This window comes from Bactrocera neohumeralis, chromosome 6 (genome assembly GCF_024586455.1).
Source record: "Bactrocera neohumeralis isolate Rockhampton chromosome 6, APGP_CSIRO_Bneo_wtdbg2-racon-allhic-juicebox.fasta_v2, whole genome shotgun sequence".
Classification (NCBI taxonomy): domain Eukaryota; kingdom Metazoa; phylum Arthropoda; class Insecta; order Diptera; family Tephritidae; genus Bactrocera; species Bactrocera neohumeralis.
The window spans coordinates 38,963,440-38,990,097 of NC_065923.1; the positions used below are offsets into that span (position 1 = coordinate 38,963,440).

The window sequence follows — 26,658 nt, forward strand, 5'->3', positions numbered from 1 at the left end:
AATTCGGTATATAATATTTTCTTAACACCTTGATGACATGTACGAAATATGGGTGAAATCGGTTCACAACCACGCCTTCTTCCAATATAACGCTATTTTGAATTCCATCTGATGCCTTCTCTGTATAATATATACATTAGGAACCAATGATGATAGCGGAATAAAACTTTACACAAATACGATATTTGAAAAATATGTAAATGACGGATAATGAAATCTCGATTATCACTTTATCATGCGAGAGTATAAAATGTTCGATGACACCCGAACTTAGCTCTTCCTTACTTGTTTTTTTAAGAGTTTCTCTGAGTGTTAGCCTCGGCTACGACTCAGTTGGTCCCTCCGTTGAGTCCAATTTTCAACGAATAGTTCGAGCATTTCGACTAGTAACTGGCGAATGACTCGCGTGATCTTTTGTTTCAAGGCCTGAATCCAAGCGAGATTGTCTGCATGTACATTAGACTTTACGTTAGAGAGATTAGATTAGATTAGCTGTAAGTAAAATTTTTAGTAGACAGCAGTATGAAAAATTTAAAATGAAATGTTGCAAGAGCTCCATTGAGGAAAGGCGCCTATTTTGGAACATGTTCCAGGACTGGAAAAATATTAATGAAATTGTTCGTTGCCTTAGAAGCTCCCGAAAAAAATTCAAAACGTTCTCAGATATTGTCGTGAAAATAAAACATTTGCAAATAAAAAGAGATCTAGAGTCAAAAAGATCAAAAAATAGAAGATTCCCTCATTGCTCGGCAAGCGCTTGAAGATCCTTTTGCAACTTCCTCACAAATATGAGCTTCAATGCACGAGGGATATTGCGAAAGCATTGCCAGTAGGACTGTTAGACAGCGACTGCAAAACAAACTTCGGGGATGCCATAGTTTAAAAAAAAAAAACAAAAGTTATACACAATAATCGAAAGGCGCTATTGGAATTTGTCAGGTTGCATATGGGTTCTCCTCTTTCTTTTTGGAATTCTGTTGTTTGGAGTGCCAAATATTAATTCAACTTACACGGGCCTCATGGAAGAACTTATGTGCGACGTCCCCAAATAAAGAATTGGAACCAAAGTATACAAAGAAGACGGTTAAGTTCGGCGGGCGAAGTGTTATGATGTGAGGTTGCTTTACAAAGCATGGTGTTGGTCCTATAGGGCAGATAACAGGCAAGTTAGATTCTGTAGCATACCAGAACTTGCTTGAAAATCATCTCGTGGTATCGCACGATGTTGAATAACAAAAACAAAAAAATCCGAAAAAACGTGCTTTACTATGGTAAACTGAGGACTTTTCATTTGACTTGCTATGCTTAATTAAGCCTGAGAGAGAGCAAGTTCCCTACTTGCAGAGAAAACTGTCAAAGCTTTACTTCTAGTCTGGCCTAACCCTTAAGCCTTGGATTTCCACACTCTTTGTAGTCTGAATATTTAATAGTCACCTTGATCTGTATGACCCTACTCTGCCCGGATTCAGTTTAACTAATAATTTAACAATTATTTTCAGCTCAATAATTGCAATAAAAAACTCGTTTGATAAATTTGAAACATTTTTCTATAATTTTATTTTATTTTTCTATCAAAATAATTGTAAGTCTTAAATAATATAAAATAACTCCTAAAGAGTAAAATATTACACGCTCCAAACCAATTCGACTTCGTTAAATTTAAATTCGCTGACATAAACACTTCACCGTTGTTATTATTTTTGTTGTTATTTTTTATTAAATATTTATCAAAATTGTTTCTGATTGCTTCTGACATATTCGCTGATGGAAGTGATCGACAGAGAATGTTTCAATAAGCGTGGAAATTGCACAAAAGCTGAAATATTGAAACGCTTCTAAAAAAGAGCAGACTGCTTCTGACGTACACATTGTCACCATTTGATTGAAATTGCAATTCAAAATGTAAGAAAAAAAAACGTTTTATTGTAGTGCTGTTATTTTGGTATTTGACAAATTGTTGGCAACACACTGCTGCCAATAGAGCAGCGCTTTCGCTCAGGTACAGCTTATGAAAAATTTTGTAAGTGTTGCCGGCTCCCCAGAGAATTCCACTCAGAATTTTTTGGCAAAACGGAAATATAATTCTGTTATATAAAAATTCGTTTGACAAAAGCACATACAGTATATACACAAACATAACTATTTGAGCAAATTTTCCTTTTTTTCTTTTTGGCTTCCACTTTTCAATTACATTAGTCCACCGTTGTCGCTATGTGTCCTTCTGCGCTTTCTGGCATGCTCTTTGTGTGAAAATAGCAGTTTGGTGTTATTTTCGAGAATAACAGAAAATGATCGAAAAATGTTTTTTCGGCTTGTATATGGTTCCATAAAATACGTCGAGCATGCAACTAATGGCCAGGAACAATGCCACAACACCAACTCTGCCTTTTCACACACGTTTTGCCCACTTCTCATTTCTGTTTCTAACGTTACTAGCAATAGAACGGCAGAGCTAAGCTTAAATGTCGTTCGCCTCTGTGCTGCGACTCATAGTAAACGCGGAGGAAGGGCGCGATTTGCCCGCGACCATCACCCAATTTTAACTTCATTTAATCCGATGCTGCTGGGAAGCTTTACCGGCGCAACGCTTACACACACGTAAGTTAGCGCATGAAATTTTAACAAGCATTAGCGCGATTTTCAACACACTGCTTTGCTTAGAGCACACATAACCCTCATCATAACATAAACCCGAACGCCGGGCCGGTGTGGTATAGTTTCAGGCGCATTAGCGACATATACTCATATTTGTATAGTTCACTGGGCGTCAGACAGTTAACGGTTTCACTATTTTCGGATCTCACTGCATTCTGCATGCTGCAGCTCCCATTTGCCACCGGTGCTCAGGTCACTCGCTCGACGCACGTTGGCTTTCGATTGCGCCGCCCTCGCCAACTTCACCTATTCACCTAACCAATTCATGGCAGGCATCCAGGCATGCTGTGCAAATTTTATTAATGCACCTTCTGTAGTATGTGTGGTATGCGCTGTGTGAGTGTGTGGTGATTGCATACAGTTTGTTTGTCCTCTAGCGTTCGCATAACGAAATTCGGTTAAATTATAAAGCTGCACACATTTGATGATATAATAGGTTGTTTTAACGCGCATTAAGAAACAGTCATGCATTTTTAATCATATATAGGGTGAGTCTCTAAAATAACCGAACTTTTTTATAACAAAAATGTTGTATTTGTGCTGCCCTATGCTGCCTCGGGACCTGAAAGTTGCGTATTATTTTCAAAACATGTTTTCAGGTTCGACCTTTTCCCCCGTGAATTTTTATACATGCAACATGTTGCTACAGGGTATAATATTTTGTTCAACTAATGGCTGTACGTATCACCTAAAACTAAGCGAGATAGATATAGGGTTATTAAATATGCCGTACAAATATGGTCGCCTGGGTGCAGTGAAACCCAGACAAGGAAGCTTCAGACATGGCTGAACACTGAACTCTGGACTATAACGGGATAACTCTTGAGGCACGTATGCTCCCAGTTAAGGAGCATAATGAAGCAGTTTGTGTTTTCGTAGAACAGTCCACCGACCAGACTTCAGACGCAACTAACTTCAGACATGCATTGACCGCCATTCACCATGGAGCCATAAACATCTTCACTGACTTCTTTTCAGTGAATGGCGTACCATTACGAAAGACGTGCTCGAGTTGTCGCGAGAATTGACAGTGACCCTTGCGCAGCTTCATTCAGGATACAATTTAAACTCCTACGTATCCAGAATCGACCCCGACATACTAAACATAAGTACAGCATGCAATGAGTCCCCACATAACTCGGAACCACCTTTTTGCAAGCCCAGCTAACTCTACACATCTGACACCCCTCTCCCTATGGTCCGACTATCGCGCTTCCGGGGCTTGCCGTTGGATGACCTTGATGACAACTTCTATGAACCTTACCACCCTAACGACGACTAGATAACCGTTACAACAACAATAGCATGGGCGTGGCACCGACCACTTTTAGGTGAAATTACCCATCTCGAGACCCAAGCGAGCAATTTCAACCAAAACTGGTACGCGACATTCCTCTGATATTTTTATGTTTAATGTATAAGTATAACACAATTTTAAATTCCATTTGAAATTTTTACTTTTCAGTATACAAATCAAGAATTAATCACTTTATTAAGATAAATAGTGATTTGAGTTGTGGCACCTTATGACTAAAAATTGCCTGAATCGATCCAAAATTTCTTAAGCTCCGAGGCACTGAATATGTAGACCCAGGGCTTGTAGTTAACTTTTTACTGAAAATATCGGCCAACGTGTGAGATATATAATTGAAATTCAGCGATAATCCTTTCCAGACAATGGAATATGTGTGTGTCAAAAATGGGTTGTATCGGGTCCCATATACCTAATAAAAAGATTTTCGAACTACCGGGTGCCTTTAAACCGCACATATCGGCCAATATGTGAGTCAGTCAGTTTTATTAAAATTATTATTGGAAGTTGTTGATCGATTCATCCTCATCATCATCAGAGAATGAAATGATGATGATAGTTGTTGAGAGATATTCCCTACCCAGGGTCAAATAACTCATAGAAGACTTTGTGAACGCCTACTCAGTCTCTGAAGTAAAAAAAAAGTGTTAAAGGAGAAGTTTATTATCATTATTTTCGTAAATTACAATTTTAAAAGAACTTTCGTTATCAATTGTGACTTATACAATGATCTCGTGGTCAAATATGCAGAAAGTACATGGTACAAAGTGCTTCAAAGATGGAAGAATACAAACATCTGCCAAGACTCATGTGCTTGTATATAATGATGAAACCATTCTGTTTTTCCAACCAAATGTCGTTTACTTTTTTGGACTTCAGTTAATTCATGTGAAATTTGTATGATTTAGATATAAAATTGAATAATTTTTTAACACATTTTGTAGCAAACATGAAGAGCAATTGTAGGTTAAATTTTGGGCTAAGCCTTTGTAGAAAAGACGTATTCCTCATTATCAGCCATTTATATTAAAACTCATAACATAACTTTAAGAAATATGGTGAAGCCTGAAAATATTTCCAGCCATCAATCCGAGACACATAAAAATCTCTGAACTGTATAACTAAAGATCGAAATCGCCCAGACTTTCGATATTATTCCAGACCTTTCCTCCTAGTTTCAGGTGGTTCCTAGTCCACCTAAACCACCAGAAAGTAGAGATCCCTACCAAAAAAAGTTTACCGACTTTTAAAAAATTGGTTATTTTGACATGAGAATTTTTCTTTCCGATATTATGTCAAAAATAATGCGAAAAAGAGATTTTAAACAAAAATATTAATAGTTCACACCAAATTTCGAAAAGAAAGTTTAAAATAATAAAATTTGTTATTATAAATTTCCACATATATATTTTGTGGTTATGTGAAAAATATGTTATTATGAAAGTAGTAGATTTTTTTATTTTCTACAAGTGTGTCACATAACCTTTTTCTTTGTACTCGTAGAGTTGGCGGAAATCGAAATGATCCGTTTTTAACGGTTAAATGTACCACCATTCCCCTTCCTCACCCGTCTTAGATCACCACTAGATCACCCGGAAATAAATTTTCCTTACATTTTTGTTATTTAATTTTTCTTTTCCAATATATTTCGTTACAAAAAATTACTAGATTTGTTTTAAAAAAATATCTATTGGATGACAATTTATGAAAATAGTTTGTCGTTATATTTAACAGAGTATAAAATAAATAAATATTTAACAGGACTCAAAACAAATTTAAACTGCTACTATCATTATATTATTACTAAATATTATATATCAAGTTCCTCCAGTATCGTCTCTATTTCCTTATCTATCCAATCGTATTTGGTATCCCGGTCCTGGTGTGTGGTCATATTTTCAATAATATCCGACTGATCCCCAACGAGCGCCAACTGCCTATTGAAGGCGTCTAAATCAGCCTCAGTACAATAGAACAGTTGATCGATGTAGTCCACTATCAGCTGTTCTGTTATATCCCTCTTAGCTCTGGTCATTCTTGGTATATTTGGACGCCGTAGGCTCAGCTCCTCACGGTAAGCGAAGATGCGGTACTGCAAGCTGAACTGCGGTGGATTTGACTGCATGACTGTTTTCCAAAAAATACAGATTTTTATACAAATTATTACGAAGGAGATCATAGACTCGATAACTCGCGGTCAGAATGAAAATGCGTCTACGCTACGGAAACAACGCTTTTTAAGCCCATTTTCTCAGGTACGTGAGGACGTGATAGTTTATTTGTGGGTTTTTCCGTAAATATTTATTTGCCCTCTTAGCAGGTACGTAATATTGCTTTGTTTGTTTATCCTTTTGTATTAGAGTAATTAACAAGGGATAAAATAAAAAGTAGCTGCCGCCCATCGTAAAGAACAAATTAATAATAATAACCAATGAAAGTTTTACGCCCACAATGTGTAATGATCACAGCTACCTGAGTCATTTATTGAATTACTGAAGTGACCTTGTTTATAATTTCAATTAAAGAAGTTGCTAGAAACAGGCAAGTCGTTAACCTGTAGTTCAATTCACGATTGCAATCGGCACACTTCGTGTTAGTCAACGAATGCAAGAATGGTTTTACATGGTCTCCGAAGAGTTTAACTTAACTTAATTCTGAAACAATCTAAATTAACGGATAGTATTACTTTTAACAAACTAAAAACTGAGAATTAATGGTTCTTATAAACTATTACACAGAACACTTCGTACTAAGTCCATTTACACAAGGTTAATGCTTAGAAATGGACCAAAATAACATTAAGTGACCATTAATGATCTGGAGATAAATTAGCGGGAAATAGTAACAAGTGTCAGACTAATTTATAGAATTATATTCTTGAAGAAAACCCAACGTTTTTAAGGTAGAGGGAAGCATTAAAGGCCGGAGTGCGGACTATTACTTCATGGGCCTCTGTATCCAAATGACTGCTTTATCTTAGGAACTGGGTGGTAAAATATCAGAAATCTTCTGGAAGCGTGATATCTGGGCATTAGCACGTTAATTTGCTTTGCTGTTCATTTTTTAAGTAGAAAGAATTTTTAATTTGTTTTGGAATAACTATGATATAGCATATAAGTTTTCAGTAGATTGTATATGTTTTTATGTTAATAGCTATATTTACGGAAGTCAAGATAAATACCATTAATCGAGTTAATGTCTTTAGAACATTCTGGTCTTCCTTCATATTTTCCATCGTTGATATCTACGGTCAAAAAATATGGTTAGTCTTAAGTTTTGGTAAAGCACGTTTTTAAACATGGAAAAGTTTTTATTTGAAAACATTTCTTCTCGAAAATCCGAAGCATCGTTGCAATCTCCACACAGCCTGCCTGCCACACATCTGACCCAACTTAAGTCCTTATGAAAAAATATCTGTATTTAAAAAGATTACTTCACGAAAGTTCGCATGGATTTTTGTCAAAGAGAATGCTACAACTTCCGAACATATTGTTCTGATCGAACCACTATAATATATAGCTGCCATTCAAACTTTTTCTTCTTTATTGTCGTAGACAACGCTTTCTAAGATTCTAAGCCAGGTCCTTCTCCACCTGTTTTTTTTTTCCAATGGAGTCGAGATCTTCCTATGCACCATATAGCAGGGTGGGAATAATGAGTGACTCATAGAGTTACTCAGTTTTATGTAGCACCTGTTGGCGAGAATGATTGCATTTCGAAGTTTATGTGGTTGTTGCTGTTAATACCGCTTCCAAGATAGACAAAATTACTTCGACTTTGGAGTTAAGACTGCCAACAGTGACGTGTAAGCCAAGTCGCAAATGCGACGATTGTTTGTTTGATGAAGGGAGTTATTTCGTCTTGCCCCCGTTCACTACCAGATCCATTTGCTTCACTTCTTTGTCCAACCTGGCGAAAGCAGAGCTAACGGCGCGGTTGTTATGACCAATGTAGCGATGTCATCGGCATACGCCAGCAGTTGTACACTCTTGTAGAAGATTGTACCTTCTCGATTCAGCTCTGCAGCTCGAATTATTTTCCTCAGCAGTAGATAGAAGAAGTTGCACGACAGGAAGTCGCCTTGTCTGAAACCTTGTTTGGTATCGAAATACTCGGGGAAGTCCTTCCCGATCCTGACGGTTTACACAGCCGTATTAGTTTTGCTTGGATATCACATTCAGACATAGCGGCATAAAAGCAGCTCCTTTTCGTGCTGTCAAAAGCAGTTTTGAAATCGACGAAGAGTTGGTGTGTGTAGATTATCTTCTCACGGGTCTTTTACAAGATTTGGCGTATAGTGAATATCTGGCCGGTTATTGCTTTGCCAGGTCTAAAGCTACACCGATAAAGGCCAATCAGTTTGTTGGCGATAGGTTTTAATCTTTCATATAGTACCCAGTAGAACCTTATTTGCGATCTTGAGGAGGCTTATCCCACGGTAATAGCTCGGCCGGCAATCCATCGGCCTCCACCGCTTTGTTGTTCTTCAGACGGGTAATTGCTATTCGAACTTCTTCAAGGTCGGGCAATGGAACGTCCGCTCCATCGTCAACCATTGGTGAATCGAGTTCACCATCTCCTGGTGTTATGCTTTAACTGCTATTCAGCAGGTTGCAGAAGTGTTCCCTCCATAATTTCAGTATTCTCTGAGCATCCGTCACTATTTTGAATTTTAGCCGTATTAATATTATTTATTAAGTTATGTATTTATGAACAAAAATTAAAATAATTAAAATTTCTTTAATTTTTTCCCCATTTCATTGAAGTGATTTCAAAATAGTATTTTATATGATTTTTTTGTAAATGCCTTTAACTCTGGAATACAAGTAAAAAATTGCTAGAAAGTCGTTTAAATTTTAAGCCTCTCACAGCAATGCAACGGTAAACGTAACATGTTTTAATGGCGACATTAACACCTGCACACCATTAGGTGGAGCGACGACCATACAACCATATGACATACATACATACATTTTGCTTTTCCAAACAGCAGCAGCAAGCAAAGGGTGCTAAAGGCGGGTCATTGTGCACTGTTTGCGCCTTTGCCTAAGCTTATGCATAAATACATATTTTAGGTGGCATAAGAGCCACCGCGTATGAGTGAATGTGGTGTTTGTCGAATCCTTTCAACGCCTCACTTTGCAGTCGCTATCGTGCGTGTGTGCTTGTCGACCATTTAATGACCACCCTAAAGGCAAGTTGGCGCCGTTTACAAACGACCTGGCCACATACACACCTCCACACACACACATGTGCGCGTCACAGTGATTTGCAAATTTTCTTAACTTGCTTTCTTTTATTTTCCTGTGTTGGCGCAGTCGAGTGGCGTCAGCAATTTTTCCCCATAAGTGCACTAGTAGTTTGGCGTACGAACAAGCGTATGCCATTGCATGTGCAGGAGCATATGTCCGCACGCGTGCTTTGGTGTGAAATCAAAAAAGCGGAAAGAAATTGTATTTTATGCTGTCGCTGCAGTTGCCGAGCAATATGCCCAAAGTGTCATAGTTGAAGTGCAAAGCAATCAAAAGTGACTGGCAGGCGGAAGGCAGGCAAGCAGGTAGGCGGCATGGCGGTGGCAGTGTCGGCTTAGGGCAAAAACCTGTCAGTTGCAAGGCGGCAGGTGTTGCAGTTTGTCACTGACCGCGTTCAACTATTCCTATGCGTGGGTATAGAGGCTTTTGCAATAGTTCTAGGCGAATGATACGACCCAGCAGGGAAAGTTTTGGGTAAAATAACGAAGGCGCTGTTGGAGGTGCTTTTATATTTTACGGTTAGTATAATTATTTAAAATTTGTTTGTTCGAAATTAAAAATAATAATATTTTCAAAACAAATAAAATTTAAAAATTTTGGAAAAAAGTTGAAAATTTTGGAAAAAAAATTAAAATTTTGGAATTTTTTTTTGCTTTACTGAGCAGATCTGAATTCTTCGACACTATTCCGATTCTTTGAATTGAATTTGAGAAAAATTCATGTTTTTTGAAGTCTTAGACAAGCACGTAAATCTATGGGCCACGGGAGCTCAGAAGTGTTGATCAGCAATCAGGACTTGTGGGGTTTCGAGAGTCTTCTGACCCAGAGTGGAACGCAAAAGACCCATGAAAATACTAGCTCTTAGCGAGGTTTACATAGCTGCAATATAGGTGTTTTACTGGACATTGTTTCATGGCACTCTCGGAGTGAAGCTTCACATTTTGGAGGACGCAACTTGTTGCAGGAAATAGCAGGGAGGAAGATGAGGTGGATACATCCAGACCGCTTCTTCTTCACTGTCCAGCTTTCGCCAGACTAAGGTTGAAGCATCTTGGTTGCTATACTTTTTACGAATATCACCCTATAAACCTAACCTAACCTTTACGTCTAAAAGTCTATAAAAAATTGTTGATTCAACCCACTAGCTTCAGCTGCTATTTTTGCTACCTTTGTCGAAGCATATTTTCCGTTTTTTTTTCCAAATGAGTTTTCTTTACATTGCACGCGTTTCCATTGTTTTCCTCTCAATTCCTTTGTGTTGTTCAATATTTGTTCTTGTTTGCGTGCAAAACTATGTGTGAACTTCTCGAACAAACGCCACAAAACAACGCACAGAATATTCTTTAAAATCGCAGATACATATCCAAAGCCCACTAAAGAACCCGACAATGTTGGCAGCAATTTTCAGCAACTAAAGCGTGAAAAACTTCCAACTTGCTCAGCTAACACCATATATTTGCTTTAAGATACTTTGGAGTACTGCGACTAGCAATTTCAAAACGTTCTGCAAAAAATTGAAATTTCCTGTATTGAACTAAGAATATTCTGCCATTTTGTGAGCTCGGAAAATTACCGTTCAGTAAAACTTAGCGGTCAAATATAAGCTGTGTTCAAATCGCCAAACGTTGGAGAGTAGGCAATCGCAAACTATACGAGATTTTCAAGTAAATAGGAAGCACTCTTTGCAACCCTGTGCTAGCATGTTCACAGACAGATTCTCAATTCCACTACTTTGCCTTCTTGTGGCAGATATAGTTTTTCCATGTCAAAAAATGTTTAGTAACCCCTTGTTTTTTATGAACTATTATAATTGATTTTTGGTCTTAAATAATTCAAATTGAAGAAACAAAAAGTGTATTTCCATTTGTCATTTGAGGCAAACCAAAACTTCGCAGCATTCAAGATAGCGATTATACGACTTTAATGTGGTATCCGCAAGCTCACTTGTAAGAATTAAGCTCAATTACTTTGCTGTTGCTTTTATATGTAACTTTGTTAGACAAGAGAGCAGCATACAAAGATAGCGAGTATCCAAGACAATTATAGATAATTACGATTTCTATTATATTTTCTATTGCATAAATATCATATTTAATCAAAATTTAAGCGGTCAATAAGGTCTTTGCATATGCAGATTTATAAATTTATTATTAATTTTCGTTCATGGCATTAACCCCTAAAATTCCAACGCCCTTCGAGTCCACCTTGAAAATCGTTCTGATTCCAATCATAATTACGTCTGCCCTGCGCATAGGCGTCGATGCTATAACTGTCGTCGTCGCTTTTCAACAAATTGTGATTGTACTTGAAGCTGCCCTCTCGTCCTCGCTCCGTCTCCTCATATTTTAGTTCAACTCTGCCCCTGCCTTTATCTTCCTTTGAAGATTCTTCAGAAGACGACGGTGAACGCGCATGACGCACTAGCAGCTCCGAAGGCTCGCCCTCCAGCCAGTTTTGGTCAGCGACAAGATAAACCGCGGCTTCGTCATTGTATGGCGCTGACACTTCCAGTAGTGGATGTGCTATGGCGATTGCGAAGAGTCCGCAAAAGACGATCATAATAATAGATTTGGAACTAGTCATGTTGATGATTTATTTTTTAAGGGAAATCGTGCTGGAATGAACGCTTTACAAGAACTTTAAGTGGTGACTGTGTTCATTTCATAAAGCTCATCTTATTTATATACTATTCAAATAAGCAAAATCACCAAGTGTGGTTTACAAACCTTAATCTGACGATAAGCGACCGTTGTATATGGAAGGGGAATTTTCTAAGCAAAATTTGTCAATACTGAAAGATTTGTGAAACGCACGTGACGAGGAGAAATGTTCGGATGGAGGGGACAAATGTCAAATCGTACCGATTGGAACCGATTCCATTTCAAGCTCTAATCAATATGCGGAGTGTAACGTCAACTATAAGGACGTTAATCATTATATTGGCCATTAGTGGACCGTGGAAAAGTGAGGGCAGAAATCCTTCATATTTAGCGCTACAATTCAATTGAAAAATTGCCATTCGCCATTTCGTACATTTTTCCATCTGCCTGTATGTATATATGGGAACCATTCACTCCTCAAGAAGTTGTTCATTTATGGGGTTACATGGATTTACGGGATTCAAAAAGTCGTTTTTATTATCTTCTTCTACAACACCTCTAGAATATTGTCCAAAATTTTCAAGTTGATCCGAGAAGTAGTTTCGGAAATACAGTCTTGAGAACTTGTGCCCTGGATGCTAGCTAGGGTACGTGCGCCGTCTTTAAATACGTTTTTTTTTCGAAGCTGTGTTTTTGAAGTCGGTTGGCAAGATTTCTCGAGAACTACTGAGCCGATCTTCATCAAATTTTATACAGGTCTTCGAGATTCAATTCCCAAAGACTTAGATGAAGGATTCTTTTTCTCGTTAACAACTATTAAAAAAAAAAAATGTGACGAAAACTTCACTGAAATTTTCTTTTTTTGTTAAAATATCTGACAAAAATTCAATTTTTAATTTTTTTATTCCGTCGTCTTAGTTCTAAGTTAAGGTTTTAAGGTTAAAACACGTATTTTTCACTTTAGATGATACTGTAAGGAGTCATCCTACACATGCGGGCGCATCTGTTTTCCAAGGGGTCACCGGAAATAGTGTCGCAAGGACTGATTTAAATTTTTTTTTCCAAAAATTTCAGAATTTCTTTGTTAGTAGTGTATGTTTGTAACAATAAAAAATTTCCAACAGAATAAAAATAAATATATATATATATACCAGCATATGTGAATTACCGTACGAAAAAAGAATTATATGGAATCACTTTGCTGCTACTTATTAAAAAATCAAAAAATATAACTTAGTACGTGCGCTTATGCATATGAAAAGCGGTGGCAGAATCAGTGACAAAGTCTTATCAGTAATGGGCTATGCTGTGTCGGTAAATCCCAATAGGTGATTTTAAAATCAAAACAAAAAAAAACAAGACCAAATCACAACCCCAAAGAGCTATAAATACAACGAACAACGTCGAAACAGCACAGTTCTCTTGCATAGCTCAAAAGCATTCAAATATAGAATATACGAAAACTTCAGTGCCAAAAAATCGAGAAAATGACTAGCTCCACTTCAACTATTATCTTCGCCTTATGCGGACTCTTCGCAATCGCCATAGCACATCCACTACTGGAAGAGTCAGCGCCATACAATGACGAAGCCGCGGTTTATCTTGTCGCTGACCAAAACTGGCTGGAGGGCGAGCCTTCGGAGCTGCTAGTGCGTCATGCGCGTTCACCGTCTTCTTCTGAGGAATCTGCAAAGGAAGATAAAGGCAGGGGCAGAGTTGAACTAAAATATGAGGAGACGGAGCGAGGACGAGAGGGCAGCTTGAAATACAATCACAATTTGCTTAAAAGCGATGACGACAGTTATAGCATCGACGCCTATGCGCAGGGCAGACGTAATTATGATTGGAATCAAAACGATTTCCAAGGTGGACTCGAAGGTCGCTGGAATTTTAAGGGTTAATGTGGTGTTTTTTTAAGAAATTTAACGATGTACGATGCACAAATAAATATTTAGCAATAATTCATTGCAATTTTACGCATTGGATTTCGCTAGCTAGCACAGAGGGTGGAACTATTTTCGTTAAAGGCTGTTTGAAGTAACAGTTCGTATATGACCTTTTTGAAATTTTAGGTGCCAGTAAATAGTCGGAGGTTTTGTTAATGTCTTTGATTATTTGCTTCAAGTCCGCAAAAAATCAACAACAGTTATCTGTACCAAAGCATGTTTTTGCATTGAAAATTTCCTTCAATATAAATTGGCTTTTCAAAAGCCTGCAATAGAAGTCAACGGCGGCAGAGAATATGCCAATGAAAGTCCTCTCATTTCTCTGTATTGCCAGTCAGCAGGAGTCACATAAGTTAAATGAGCAATTTTGTCTAACTCAGGTGAATAGTGTGTATACAGGTGTGCGTGTGTGTTAGCCTAAGTTCACTGGGAAGTGAATGAAAAGTTCAAATTGCTTTACGACTCGCAACTCGTTGGCCCTGAGCATTTACGGCAGTCAAACTTCGAGTAAACTGTTAACGGTAGTGATTGCGATGCGATTTTGACTTCCCTGACGGAGTACCATAGACACGCATACATATAGACAAGTGCTGGCATGTACATACATATACACCAGTGCTGGCATGTATTTGGTGAGCCTTTGAACTTACGTAATACTTGTGTAGTGCGCACTTGAGTACTTTGACAATTTAATTGAAATTATTATTGCATAATTTTCAAAACTTTGAAATTCGGTAGAAATTGAATTTCAAATTGCGCAAATGCCAAAAGAGCAATAACAACAAATACACGTGTACACACAATAATAAAATAGCAACAACAACACTAAGTAGTCGAATACAAACTGAACGCCACTAAGTTCAAATGCTGAGGCGAGAGGGTAGAGTGGAGCAAATGAAAATTTGAAGTGCTTTCCAAGTTGAGCTGAGGAGTACTTTCCCCAGCACTGGCGGCGTCTCGGTCCCGAGTCAAGCGGAGTTAAACCGAGGTTAAGGTCGTGTGCAACGGCAGCAGACAACTTCACTTCAATTTCCCGCATAGTCAGCAACTTTTAATGTGATAATGACGCAAAAGCTTAATGGCGAATAAAAGGAAAAAGCTGTAAGTGCCACAAAGAAGTGCTTGACGGCGATGAGCGGATGATAAATATGCCAAAAGACAATAAAAACAGCAACGAGATAGCAAAATAAATAGAATATAAAACACGCACACGCATACAATGGTTTTCGGTATTGAAAGTATTGGTTTGTAAATGTGTATGTGTGCTTGTGTGTTCGAGTCATTAGGTGCGTAGCAAACAATCAGCATTTCCCTGCAGTTTGTGGCGCGTACGTGCTGCCGTCAACACATCAACTCGAAATTAAATGTGTGAATGTGATTGGTATGCGCCTAAAAGTATGCAACAGCACTCAACGCATTTACGACAATAGTGTGCGTACGTGATTTATTTGGGAAAATCTATGACGCTTCACACCGCACACACAATCACACAACAATTCAAGTGCATTTTAACACCAACAACAACAAGCAACACAACTCTAATTTCGTCAATTACATTGTAATGGAGGCGTGGCAAATTAAGTGGCGCTGCACAACTGTTCACATCATTAAGCGCGCAAATTAATGTCTAACATCCAGCACTCTAGCCAAAACACTTGAAAAGCTGTAAAGTGTGCAAATTTCCGTAAATTTTTTGCTGATGCCACTCGGTTGCATGCAAAATGTGGGATTTAATTAAAACAAAATTCAAATGCACACTTAAGCCGCAATGTTTTATGAAGTTGTTGTGGCGGTGTGCACTTAAAAAATTTAATTAAAATAGTGCTGTGTTTGCTTAGCTGCCGATTTGGAATGAAGTGCCGTCTACATTGAAACGTTGTTAGCGCTGATAATGAAATGTTTTAACACAGCGGTTTTCAAAACCTTACGTAGGCACATATAATGTTTGCAAGCTGTTCAAGAAAATACCGAAATTTTGAATTAATTTAAACTTTTTCAACGGAAGAGAACACATCAAAAGTATATGTGAAACCTTTTCAGAGGAGCAGAATTTTCATCTCGAGATGAACTGGAAGCATGTATTTGTGACAGACACTCGCCCTTTTATAATAGTAGTGGCGAAAGCCACAGTGCGGAACTTTAGTCCACAAGACCTAACCTACACCCAACTCAAGACTCTCCCATGTAACCACCGGTTAAGTATTACCTCGTGGTAGATACAGGACATTTATGTCTCCTTTATTATGCGGACTGACGACTGACGGATGCCTAATCTGTTGAAAAGTCGCTTCGCTAACAGCTTTACATTTCTCATTCGACTGACACATAAGTATCGTTAAATTCTTGACCATAAAACTACCAACGAGTGTGGTTTTTAGTTTTTTCCTTGCATTAGAAAAGTGAGGGCAGTGAAGTAATACATGTTCAGAGTCTTTTATACTCTACATACGTCGGACAGTTCTAATGTCATTGTGGAATCTGTAAATTGCTAATCGTAAAGCACCCATATCCACTAAGTATGACGTCTGTTTATACACGAGAGGATGTCCGGTATAAGTCTGTAGGTTCAGCGCCCTTTGGATGGGCAATGCCACATTTTGGTGCTCTTATTCCTCTTCTCTGTCTTTGCCGATACTCTTTTAAGCGCTGATAGCTCAAATAATTGTTCGAGTTCACCTTTCGCCTGAAGCCTTACTAGAGTAGAAAATGATATGATGTACCAAAGCCATTGGTGATGGACTATTGAGGTGGTATGTAGGTTTTGACGGCGGAAAAAATACTATTTTAAACAATTTGTTTTTCATATAATAAATAACTTATTTATTACAACTTTTCAGCCTATCAAATAGTAACAATTGAATAATTTTCCATAATTTTTGTTTTTTAGACGTTTAGCCATTGGCAGTTCTTATACGAAGGCACCGCCTAAAAACATCTCGCGGTGGCCAGCATAACAGAATAAGGAATTCTTTTAAAATCAAAAAAATAAATTTCATCGATTAGCAGAATGAAAAAAAATGAATTTTTGGCAAAGTTGCAAACAAAACAATATGATTTTAGGTCTACTTTTTATTATAAATTATCATGAAAAAATAGTGGTAACCAGCAAAAAAAATACTGCGATCCATCACGAGGTCGTTCTATTTAGAGGAACTGTGAAAATTTTTGAAAGATGGGCGGCTTAGTTTCTGAGAAATTGTGACCATCGACTTTGAAAACGATGTTTCGAGAAAAACACGATTAAAGATTGAGGCAGTCGCGACCGGTCTAGCTTGACTGGTCGTCCTCGCAAAGGTTCTTTCTTCTACACTTTTATTGCGCTTGCCTTGAAGCTTTAGGAAAATATTTTAGACAAATCATAGTATCTTTGATGATCGCTTGAGTTTCGAACGCGAAAAAAAGTATTTTAGTCAATACATATAAGATTTTCTTTGGTGAAATGCCAAAATCGGCAGAAGTAAGCGTTGACTTGCGAAAACTGATTGTTCAGAATTATTTAAAAAGAGTGAAGCATGAAAATATTGCCGACAAAAAATTTAAGAGCAAGACCACAATCCAAAAAGTGATTAGAAATTAAAAAAAAAAGAAAAAAGTACGAAAGGCAGTGAGAAAAGTTGGCGAGAGCGTTATGAGAGTCTCCAAAGTAAATTTATCCAAACCACCGTAAAGTTCGGAGGTAGAAGTGTTTTAGTTTGGGGTTGCTTTAGCTACAGTGGTCTATCACAGCTGGCACTTGCCGTCGGCAAAATGACGGGAGACTTCTACGTGCAGATGCTGAGGAAAAAAACAGAACAAACTTAGAGCCCGCTGCCCAAAAATTGGCTTACAATATAACTTAATATACCAACAGAACCATTATTTCAAACATAGTACAAGACGGGTTGCGAGTGCATATTTTTATATCAAAAATCGGTAGATTTCCCTACGATAGCCTGTCCAAAGCACTGAGTTAAATCCTCTGTATTTAGGCAATAAGCACGACTCATCTTCTTGTCGCTCCTGGGAAAATATACCACAATCGGCAATACTAAATATTAAATCTCTACATAGAATGTATATTGTATGGGGGTGTACATACTTTTGTCGTAACTAAATATTTCTCTTTTCCTTTCCTTTTTTTCCTGTTTTGAGGCGAATGAAGCTGATTTTTATAAAACAATTAAATTTTAGAATTTTAATATTCCGACACGTTTTGGGCTCAACTTTAAAGATCACACGCTTTCCTCGCTTTATCTAAACAATCTTTTCCTGTCCTTTCTTATTCTTCTTGAAAGCTTGTACTCGACACGCTGCAACCGAACGCTGCTCAACTCAACTTTACAATGACTTGAACAACTCAAGTAGAGAGTTTTTCTAAACTCAATGACAGCAACAGGATGAAACTAAAGTGAGAAAGCAATTCAATTCCTAGTCGCTCCATTGCCTATGGGCACTTGAGTGTCGCTGCTGTCAATGACACGTGAATTTGAAGTGATTTTCAATTGTTTCACCCCAAACTAGGAAGAAAATTGACAAGTGGATAGGAAAGTAAAGTCGTGTGCGAATTTACGATAAAACAAGAAAAAAGCTAATCTACCCTTCAAAAGAGCATTTCTTTTGTTAACTATGTGTCCAGTTTGTGTGGAAACTATATGCTATTGTAATCCGATCGGAACAATTTTTTCGGAGATTACATTGTTGCTTTAGAAAATAATCTATGCCAAATTTCGTGAATATATCTTGTCAAATGTGAAAGTTTTCCATACAAGAACTTGATTCCGATCGTTCGGTTTATATGGCAGCTATATGTTATAGTGAGCCGATCTGAACAATTTCTTCCGATATTACATTATTTCTATGAACAGTAACTCATACCAAATTTCGTAAAGATATATCGTTAAATGAAGAAGTTTCCCATGCAAGCATTTGATTCCGGTCAATCAGTTTGTATGGCAGCTATATGCTATAGTTAACCGATCTGAACAATTTTTTCGGAGATTACATTGTTGCCTTAGAAAATAATATATACCAAATTTCGTGAATATATCTTGTCAAATGCCAACGTTTTCCATACCAGCGCCAGATTCTGACAGTTCAGTTTGTATGGCAGCTGTATGTTATAGTAGTCCGATATCGGCAGTTCCGACAAATGAGCAGCTTCTTGAAGAGAAAAAACGTTTGCAAAATTTCAAAACGATATCTTAAAAACTGAGGGACTAGTTCGTATATATACAGGCAGACAGACGGACATGGCTAAATCGACTCAGCTCAACATCTTCTCCTTCTTAATTGGCGTAGACACCGCTAACGCGATTATAGCCGAGTTAACAACAGCGCGCCAGTCGTTTCTCCTTTTCGCTACGTGGCGCCAATTGGATATTCCAAGCGTAGCCAGGTCCTTCTCCACTTGGTCCTTCCAACGGAGTGGAGGTCTTCCTCTTCCTCTGCTTCCCCCGGCGGGTACAGCGTCGAATACTTTCAGAGCTGGAGTGTTTTCGTCCATTCGGACAACATGACCTAGCCAGCGTAGCCCCTGTCTTTTAATTCGCTGAACTATGTCAATGTCGTCGTATATCCCGTACAGCTCATCGTTCCATCGAATCCTTAAATAGACGAAATTATCTACAACTTCAAAGTTATGACTGTCAACAGTGACGTGACCCATTTGTTTTGCTTCCTTGTCTAGTCTGGAGAAAGCAGAACTAACAGCGCAATATCATCAGCATACGCCAGCAGCTGTACACTCTTATAAAAGATGGTACCTTCTCTACTAAGTTCTGCGGCTCGAACTATTTTCTCCAAAAGCAGGTTGAAAGAGTCGCACGATAGGGAATCGCCTTGTCTGAAACCTCGTTTGGTATCGAACGGCTCGGAGAGGTCCTTCCCGATTCTGACGAAGCTCTTCGTATTGCTCAACGTCAGTTTACACAGCCGTATTAGTTTTGCGGGGATACCAAATTCAGACATCGCGGCATAGAGGCAGTTTCTTTTCGTGCTGTCGAAAGCAGCTTTGAAATCGAAGAAGAGGTGGTGTGTGTCGATTCTCGTTTCACGGGTCTTTTCCAAGAATATCTGGTCGGTTGTTGATTTTCCAGGTCTAAAGCCACACTGATAAGGTCCAATCAGTTTGTTGACGGTGGGCTTTAATCTTTCACACAATACGCTCGATAGAACCTTATTGTGGGGTCTCCTTTTTTGTGGATTGGGCATAGCACTTAAATTCCAATCGTTGGGCATGCTTTTGTCCGACCATTTATTTTACAAAAAGCTGATGCATGCTCCTTATCAGTTCTTCGCCGCCGTGTTTGAATATCGGCCGGCAATCCATCAGCCCCCGCCGCTTTGTTGTTCTTGAGGCGGGTAATTGCTATTCGAACTTCTTCATGGTCGGGCAATGGGACGTCTGCTCCATCGTCATCGATTGGGGAATCGGGTTCGCCTTCTCCTGGCGTTGTGCATTCTCTGCCATTCAGCAGGCTGGAGAAGTGTTCCCTCCATAATTTAAGTATGCTCTGGGCACTAGATCACCTTTGGGGGTTCTACAAGAGTATGCTCCGGTCTTGAAACCTTCTGTAAGCCGCCGCATTTTTTCGTAGAATTTTCGAGCATTACCCCTGTCGGCCAGCTTATCAAGCTCTTCGTACTCACGCATTTCGGCGTCTTTATTCTTCTGTCTGCAAAAGCTCAACATACTGATCATTAATATATAACATAAAAAATAAAACAATGCGTTTTTATAAGCAGCACTATGTGCTTCTGTTGAGCTTTATTACAAAACTGAAAACTTAACTTTAAGGTTTATAATCTAACCTATGCTTGAGCCGGCCTACGTGGCCAAAGATGCTTGGTCAGCTAAAAGGGTTTGCGCGTGTAGCGCTCACCTGCAGCTATTTGGTTTTGGGGGAGAAACATGGTTGCTCGTGTTTCGCTCACTTAAGAATTTAGCGGATGCGCTTTTAGCGCAGTTGCACTTTTGGTTGTAATAGGACTCCAAAGTATGCAAACGGTTTGTATGTAATGTGGGAATGGAATTTATGTAGAAGTTCATAAAATGTTGTGTTAACTTATACTTTATGGGGTCTCCGACGCTTCCTTCTGGGTGTTACAAACTTCGTGACAAACTTAATATACCCTGTACAGGGTATAATTAAAAGATGCATGTATTGAGCGTAAAACTGAAAACTAATATGTATAGGTTAGGTTAGATGACGAGTCCATCAGCATGACGGAGGGTTATGCCAGACGATAAATGATGAAGATAAAAATCCTGTGGTTGGATATTAGCTGTCAGCAAAACGCCCTGAACCCAACACAAATCTGTCAAGGTGTTATATCAATAAATATAATATTTTTGTTATATCGCCATTATGTCGTAATGTATGATCTTGATCTGGCAAAAGATTAAGCGTTGAGATGATTCTATCAATCAGTTCACGCAGCTGGCATACCTTAAGATGTTCAATCTTACTACATGAGTTCCGATAGAACAGTCTATTATTAGAACTCCTACAACTATTGAGAGGTCAACCTTGCTGAGAAAGAAGAGTTCCCTAGATCTCATCCGATTTACCTTGTACCCGAACGAAAGACCTTGCGACTGCACAGTCAACCTTTGCTGAGCTGGTCTGAGGCCCAACAGTCCAATTGTAAACCGCAAAAATTCAACGAAGTTGTGCTGTGGCTAGGCACCTAAACCAGTCTAATCATAAAATAACTCTAGGAATACGGAGTCTAGACATACCTTTACTAGTCTTGAGCGCAGAGCGAACTCAAGGCTAATATTGTTCCTACTAATGGAGTGAGTGCTATCAAGAATACTCTCCTTTGTGGGAAACTAATACAATACCAGCTAAAAATTTAAAATGTGTGTAGTATATTGCTTATGCTTTCATTTTATTAAAAATTATTTATATTCGTCTATAATCTTCTGTAAGTCATTTATAATTTAATTTATGGTTTTTAGTATTACTCTTGCTCTTTGCTGTACCTGTTTGTCGTTGCAATTTTGCCACATCCAAAATTCATTCAATCTCCCAATTCAACTTCAAATTAAATGAAAACCTTTCATCGCAGGCAAAAGTCCCTTCAGTTATTCACATTTTGTATTTATGGCATTAAAATCGTGTATACTTACTATACATAAAGGTATATCTATCCCCCAGCTCGCTGCTCTGCTCAAATTCATTTGCCATGCATGCTCTCTCAACGCATTGGATTCCAGAAGAAGTTACCTTTCCTCAAATTTCAGTGTCAGCAAAACTCATGCAGGAAAATCCCCAATGATTTTCACACTTGCAAAAAGGCGAAACAGTTTTTAATATTCCTTTCCACCTCCTATATCCGCAAACGAAATTAAATCGCCTTTCCAATTTCAACAGTGTCATTTATCGCTTTGTAGCCTTTGCAGTCATACTAAAATATTTATTGAAATTCGTTTTACTTTTTTTTTTCATTTTCGATTATTGTCACTTCTTTGTGTCGTATAGCCATTTTGAGTGAGTAAGAGAGTGAGTGTGTGTTACATTTTTGGGCTCTTCGCAATTGAGGCTTAAAAATTTACAAACCCCCGCCATATATGTTGCCGTAGCCTGGCATTTGCCTTTGAAAATTTAAAATATTGTAAATATATACCAACCCATATGCATGTATATGTATGTATATGCTTATGTGTATATACAAACTGTTATCACATTTTACACATGTAAACTCACATGCTGGTCATGGTTTTTGTTGTTTGTGCATGCTTGTTGCCAATATCACACTATCGCTTTGGCAGCCCTTTATTGACAATTTTGTACGATTCGTTTTGGTGCGTCGTTTTTGCGTTTGTCGGGCTGTCAGCTTCCGTTCGGCTTGGCCAAAAATCTCATTTACTTGTGGTCGAGTGTGTTATTTGTTGTTTTTGCCGCTTTTAGTTTTTGTCTGCGTGTGCGATTTTTTGTGTGTTGCGTGTTCTGTGGCTACGTATTGAACCAACTGTCGTGGTGGTTGAAGGCTATTGCATAACCCCAGGCGCTTTGTGTGGCCATTTCGATATTGCGGAAGTGTTGCTCGCTTGCTTTGAATTTCAATTTCTGCTAAAAGCCATAATCACTTAAATATTTAAATTAATTTTTGTTCCCGTGCACAGGCAAACGACTTTTAGTGTTTCCATAGTGGGCAAATTGATTGTTCGATGGCTCAAGAATGTGTGAGGGGTGTACAATATGGTTGTGCAAATTTTTTCATTCAACCAGCAGCTCGTGTTTTGTCTAGTTTAAAACTTGAAATAAGCCATTAAAAATCATGAAATTGGAGAGTTGCCTTTTACATTGTGGGATGAGAAAACAAAAACGAATATTCATCAACAAAATTCGCTTTATTGTTTTCAAAGTATTCTCCATTAAGATCTATATACTTTTGCATGCGCTTGAACCAATTTTCGAGGAACTTTTTCCACTCTGATTGAGGTAGCTTCGAAATATGCGTTCTGAACGCATCAGGTGTCGAAAACCATTGGCTTTTTAGTTTAGTACTTCGTGCGCGAAAAACATTTATTGGATACGCCTTATCTTGGAACAACCATGCAGTGGCTTAGTCGGCTTCCTTCGTTACCTGTCACGATGCTGAGTTAATCTGCTTCAAAAGTAGTAAGAAATAATCGCTGGAAAATCTTCATGGTTTAATTCCAATTTTTGGACGAGATGAATATTTTAAGTTACTGTAAACAACACATACACTGCTAGTCATATGGTTAGACGCACGTTTACTTGCATCACAATTGTTTTAATATTTATTTTTAATAATGATTGAAAAAAGCTGATATGCAAAAAGATTGGGAGACTCTAAATATTTATAATATTCAAATGATTATTCAAACTTAATATAATTGTGTGTTTCAAACATTTTCTAATCGATAAAAATCAAGTCAATTGTTCCATAAAACGTGATGGCACCGCACACCATGACTCCATCTTCTCGGCTGTGGTAGCTACTTAAATATAGCGCATCCCTCCACAAATAATGATAATAGTATTGAAAGCTTTCAGGGCCATCTAAATTAAAAAAAAAAAAATTAAAAGAAAAATCATAATTTTTCATCAGTAAAGGCAACTGATCCCCAACCATTAAGCCGAGTGTCAGATTCATGTATTCTTTCGCTTATCGAAGCCGTTTTTCTTCACGTAGTTCATTCAGAGGAGGTGATTTTGGGCTTGCGTTTGATGTTTTCAGCACACTATTTCAATATCTCCCGCCCATAGCTTACACTTTTTCGTGAGGTCACTTTACACACACTGATTTTTCTAAATTAGTCTTGTCAAGGTGAACTCTATTCTTATCTCAAGCTCACTTCTGAACTTTTATGGATCGAAATAAAAGTTGATTACATCGAATTATTTTAAGGAAGTATTCCAGGTCTATAAGCCTCTGTTTCTAACATTTTTAAGGGGTTCATAAAAAAATAGTATTATCGACTTCCATCAAGTTTAGAATCAGCTTAGATCAAAAAAACATCGATTATCCAAAATTTAAAAAAATATTAAAAATGAAATTTTCGATTTTTAGTCGTAAAAGAATATACACGGCGTCTACGTCTACGGAATGACGTAATGTTGACAGTCCGTGGTGGCCATGTTTGTTTACGGACTTGTGTCAAATTTCGTCAGTGTGTTTAGGAAGGTTTGACATTTCATCTTATCACTTTTCAATTTCGTAAAACGCTAAGAAATTGCCCAAGATTATTAGGAAAAATCATATTCTCCGGTGGCTTCTGTAAACAATATAAGATAAGGCCCATTTCTGGCTTAATGACTTCATTAACATACAAAATTATCGCTATTTGGGTTGAATCAAATCTTCGTGTGGTTCAGGAAACGCAATTGCATTCCCAAAATTTGAGCGTTTGCTGCGGATTGTGGTATGACGGCATCATTGGACCTTATTGCTATCGAAATGAGACAGAAAATGCTGTTATCATCAACAGCGAGCAATATAACACGATGTGATCGATTTTCTTTCCCGGAATTTGATGCAAACGACGCTGACAATCATTGTTTCCATAAAGATGGTGTGCCACCTCATGTTTCGTGTCTTAACATGAAGACATTGCGTGGAAAGTTTGGTGACTCAATATTTTCGAGAAATGATCGAGACAAATGGCCACCAAGATCATGCGATATAACGCCGTTAGATTGTGTCTTAGTAGCCACTACACTTAATGTAGCTTTTAAAAGAATTCAAATTTCGAATCATCGTTTCAGCGTATAATTCCTTTTGCGTAAATATTTTCAAATATTTTACTATCAAAATATTCGCTGCTTTTATATTAATTTATTAAATTAACGTCAACGTGAATTTTTCCGCAAACATTTTCCATAACTTGCAAGCCCACATACAGCCAATCATGATTGCTACCCACAAACCTAACAATCTCACCAGCTACTTACCCGACCGAGCACCCTCTGCACTGCGTACTTACATCTACTTATATATAACGGCATATACGCATACACTTTCTTAAGGTCACAGCAGGAGTTAATGTATGCATTTTATATTAGTACTCATCAGCTGAGTGCAAATGACTACTTACATTTTCTTTGCCGCCCGACGCTTTCGCGCGCATTTTTAACCCTTTGAAAACAATCTCTGCTACGCGCTGCCGGGATTTACTTGCTGTTGGTGTTTACGCTGCAGATTGATAAATGACAGTCACCGCGGGTTCGGCGGCACCCTGCCTGGCAGGTGTTAACTTCCACCGAAAAAAGTGGCAGACAACAACTGTTCATCACTCAAAGGGGATGGCTGCTAAGTGCCGGAATATGTTGGGCATATCTGTACTTACACACACATATTCATAGCTTTGTTGTGGCATTTCATTGTAACGTTGTAGCATTTAAAAGCAATCATGACTTGCGGCAACGCTGTGCTGACTGGCGCGTCCTCCATTTATGCACACCCAACTGAGACGGGTTCAGCCCGTCTAACCGTGCCCCAACCGCAGTTGAACCACCTTTTTGGTTGTTGCGGATTGCTGCTTGTCAATGGCACTTAAGAAACTTCGTTTAGTTACTCTTTTTGGCGTACAGACACTTTGCTTTACACTTGCCACACACTTTAGTGATTTACATCACAACAAAGGGCGGCCCAAGTATCGATTGAATGGCGCTTTAAATTTTAAAATTTATATACATTTTTATTAAATTTGTATTTTTAATGTGCTGCTAATATAATTATTAAACTAAAACAAAAATAAAATATTAATTAATTAGCTGCCTCTTTATATGTCAATGAGAAGTTGAAAAGGAAATAGTCGTCAAAAAGGTTTCAATATTGGCTCATTAATGGCTGAGCGATGTCTAAACGTTTACGAAGTTTATTAGAAGACTTGATATCTAATTTTGATAGTTGATCTAGTGCCCTAAACAGGGAAACTATACATATCTAAAACATGTTCTAGATAACTCCGTGCAGAAACGGCTCTCTGCACTTTCTTCCAGTGTCATTGTTACAAATGCCCATTCGGCTCGTGACTTGTCACTAGTCCAACAACCCTCCTCCAGTCTTTTCGAGATCGTGTGATTAAAAATTATACGAGTTTTCTTACTAGACTCTTGTACATGTTCTTGTCGGTCCTAAATGTACTTAAGGTATACTACCTAATCCTGACTTGTCTGGCAGCCAATTCGGCAATTGCATGATTAGTCTTGTTGTTGTTGTAACGGCTATTTAGTCCCCGCTAGGGTAGATAAGTTGTCATCAAGGTCATCCAACCGTAGGCTCAGGAAACATGTGTGACGGTGTCGGACTATAGGGAGAGGGTATTAGATATGTAATGTTTGCAGGGTATACAAAGAGGTGATTAGTGTCATGCGGGGACTCTTTGCGCGCTGGCCATATATTTGTTATGTCAGGGTCGATTCTAGATAAGTAGGAGT

At 38.2% G+C, this 26,658-nt stretch overlaps 3 protein-coding genes across 4 annotated transcripts in view; 2 read left to right on the forward strand and 1 right to left on the reverse strand.

Moving 5' to 3' along the window:
- LOC126761944 (cyclin-dependent kinase 14) overlaps positions 1–26,658 on the forward strand; it is a 379,465-nt gene that overhangs the window by 205,896 nt on the left and 146,911 nt on the right. The gene's annotated exons all lie outside the window — the stretch shown is intronic.
- LOC126761958 (uncharacterized) lies at positions 11,260–11,864 on the reverse strand. Its single transcript, XM_050478400.1, has one exon. It carries the CDS (start codon positions 11,800–11,802, stop codon positions 11,389–11,391), a length of 414 nt encoding a protein of 137 aa, XP_050334357.1. The 5' UTR covers positions 11,803–11,864; the 3' UTR covers positions 11,260–11,388.
- On the forward strand, positions 13,227–13,795 carry LOC126761957 (uncharacterized). The gene has a single exon (XM_050478399.1). The coding sequence runs from the start codon at positions 13,307–13,309 to the stop codon at positions 13,718–13,720; it is 414 nt and encodes a 137-aa protein (XP_050334356.1). The 5' UTR covers positions 13,227–13,306; the 3' UTR covers positions 13,721–13,795.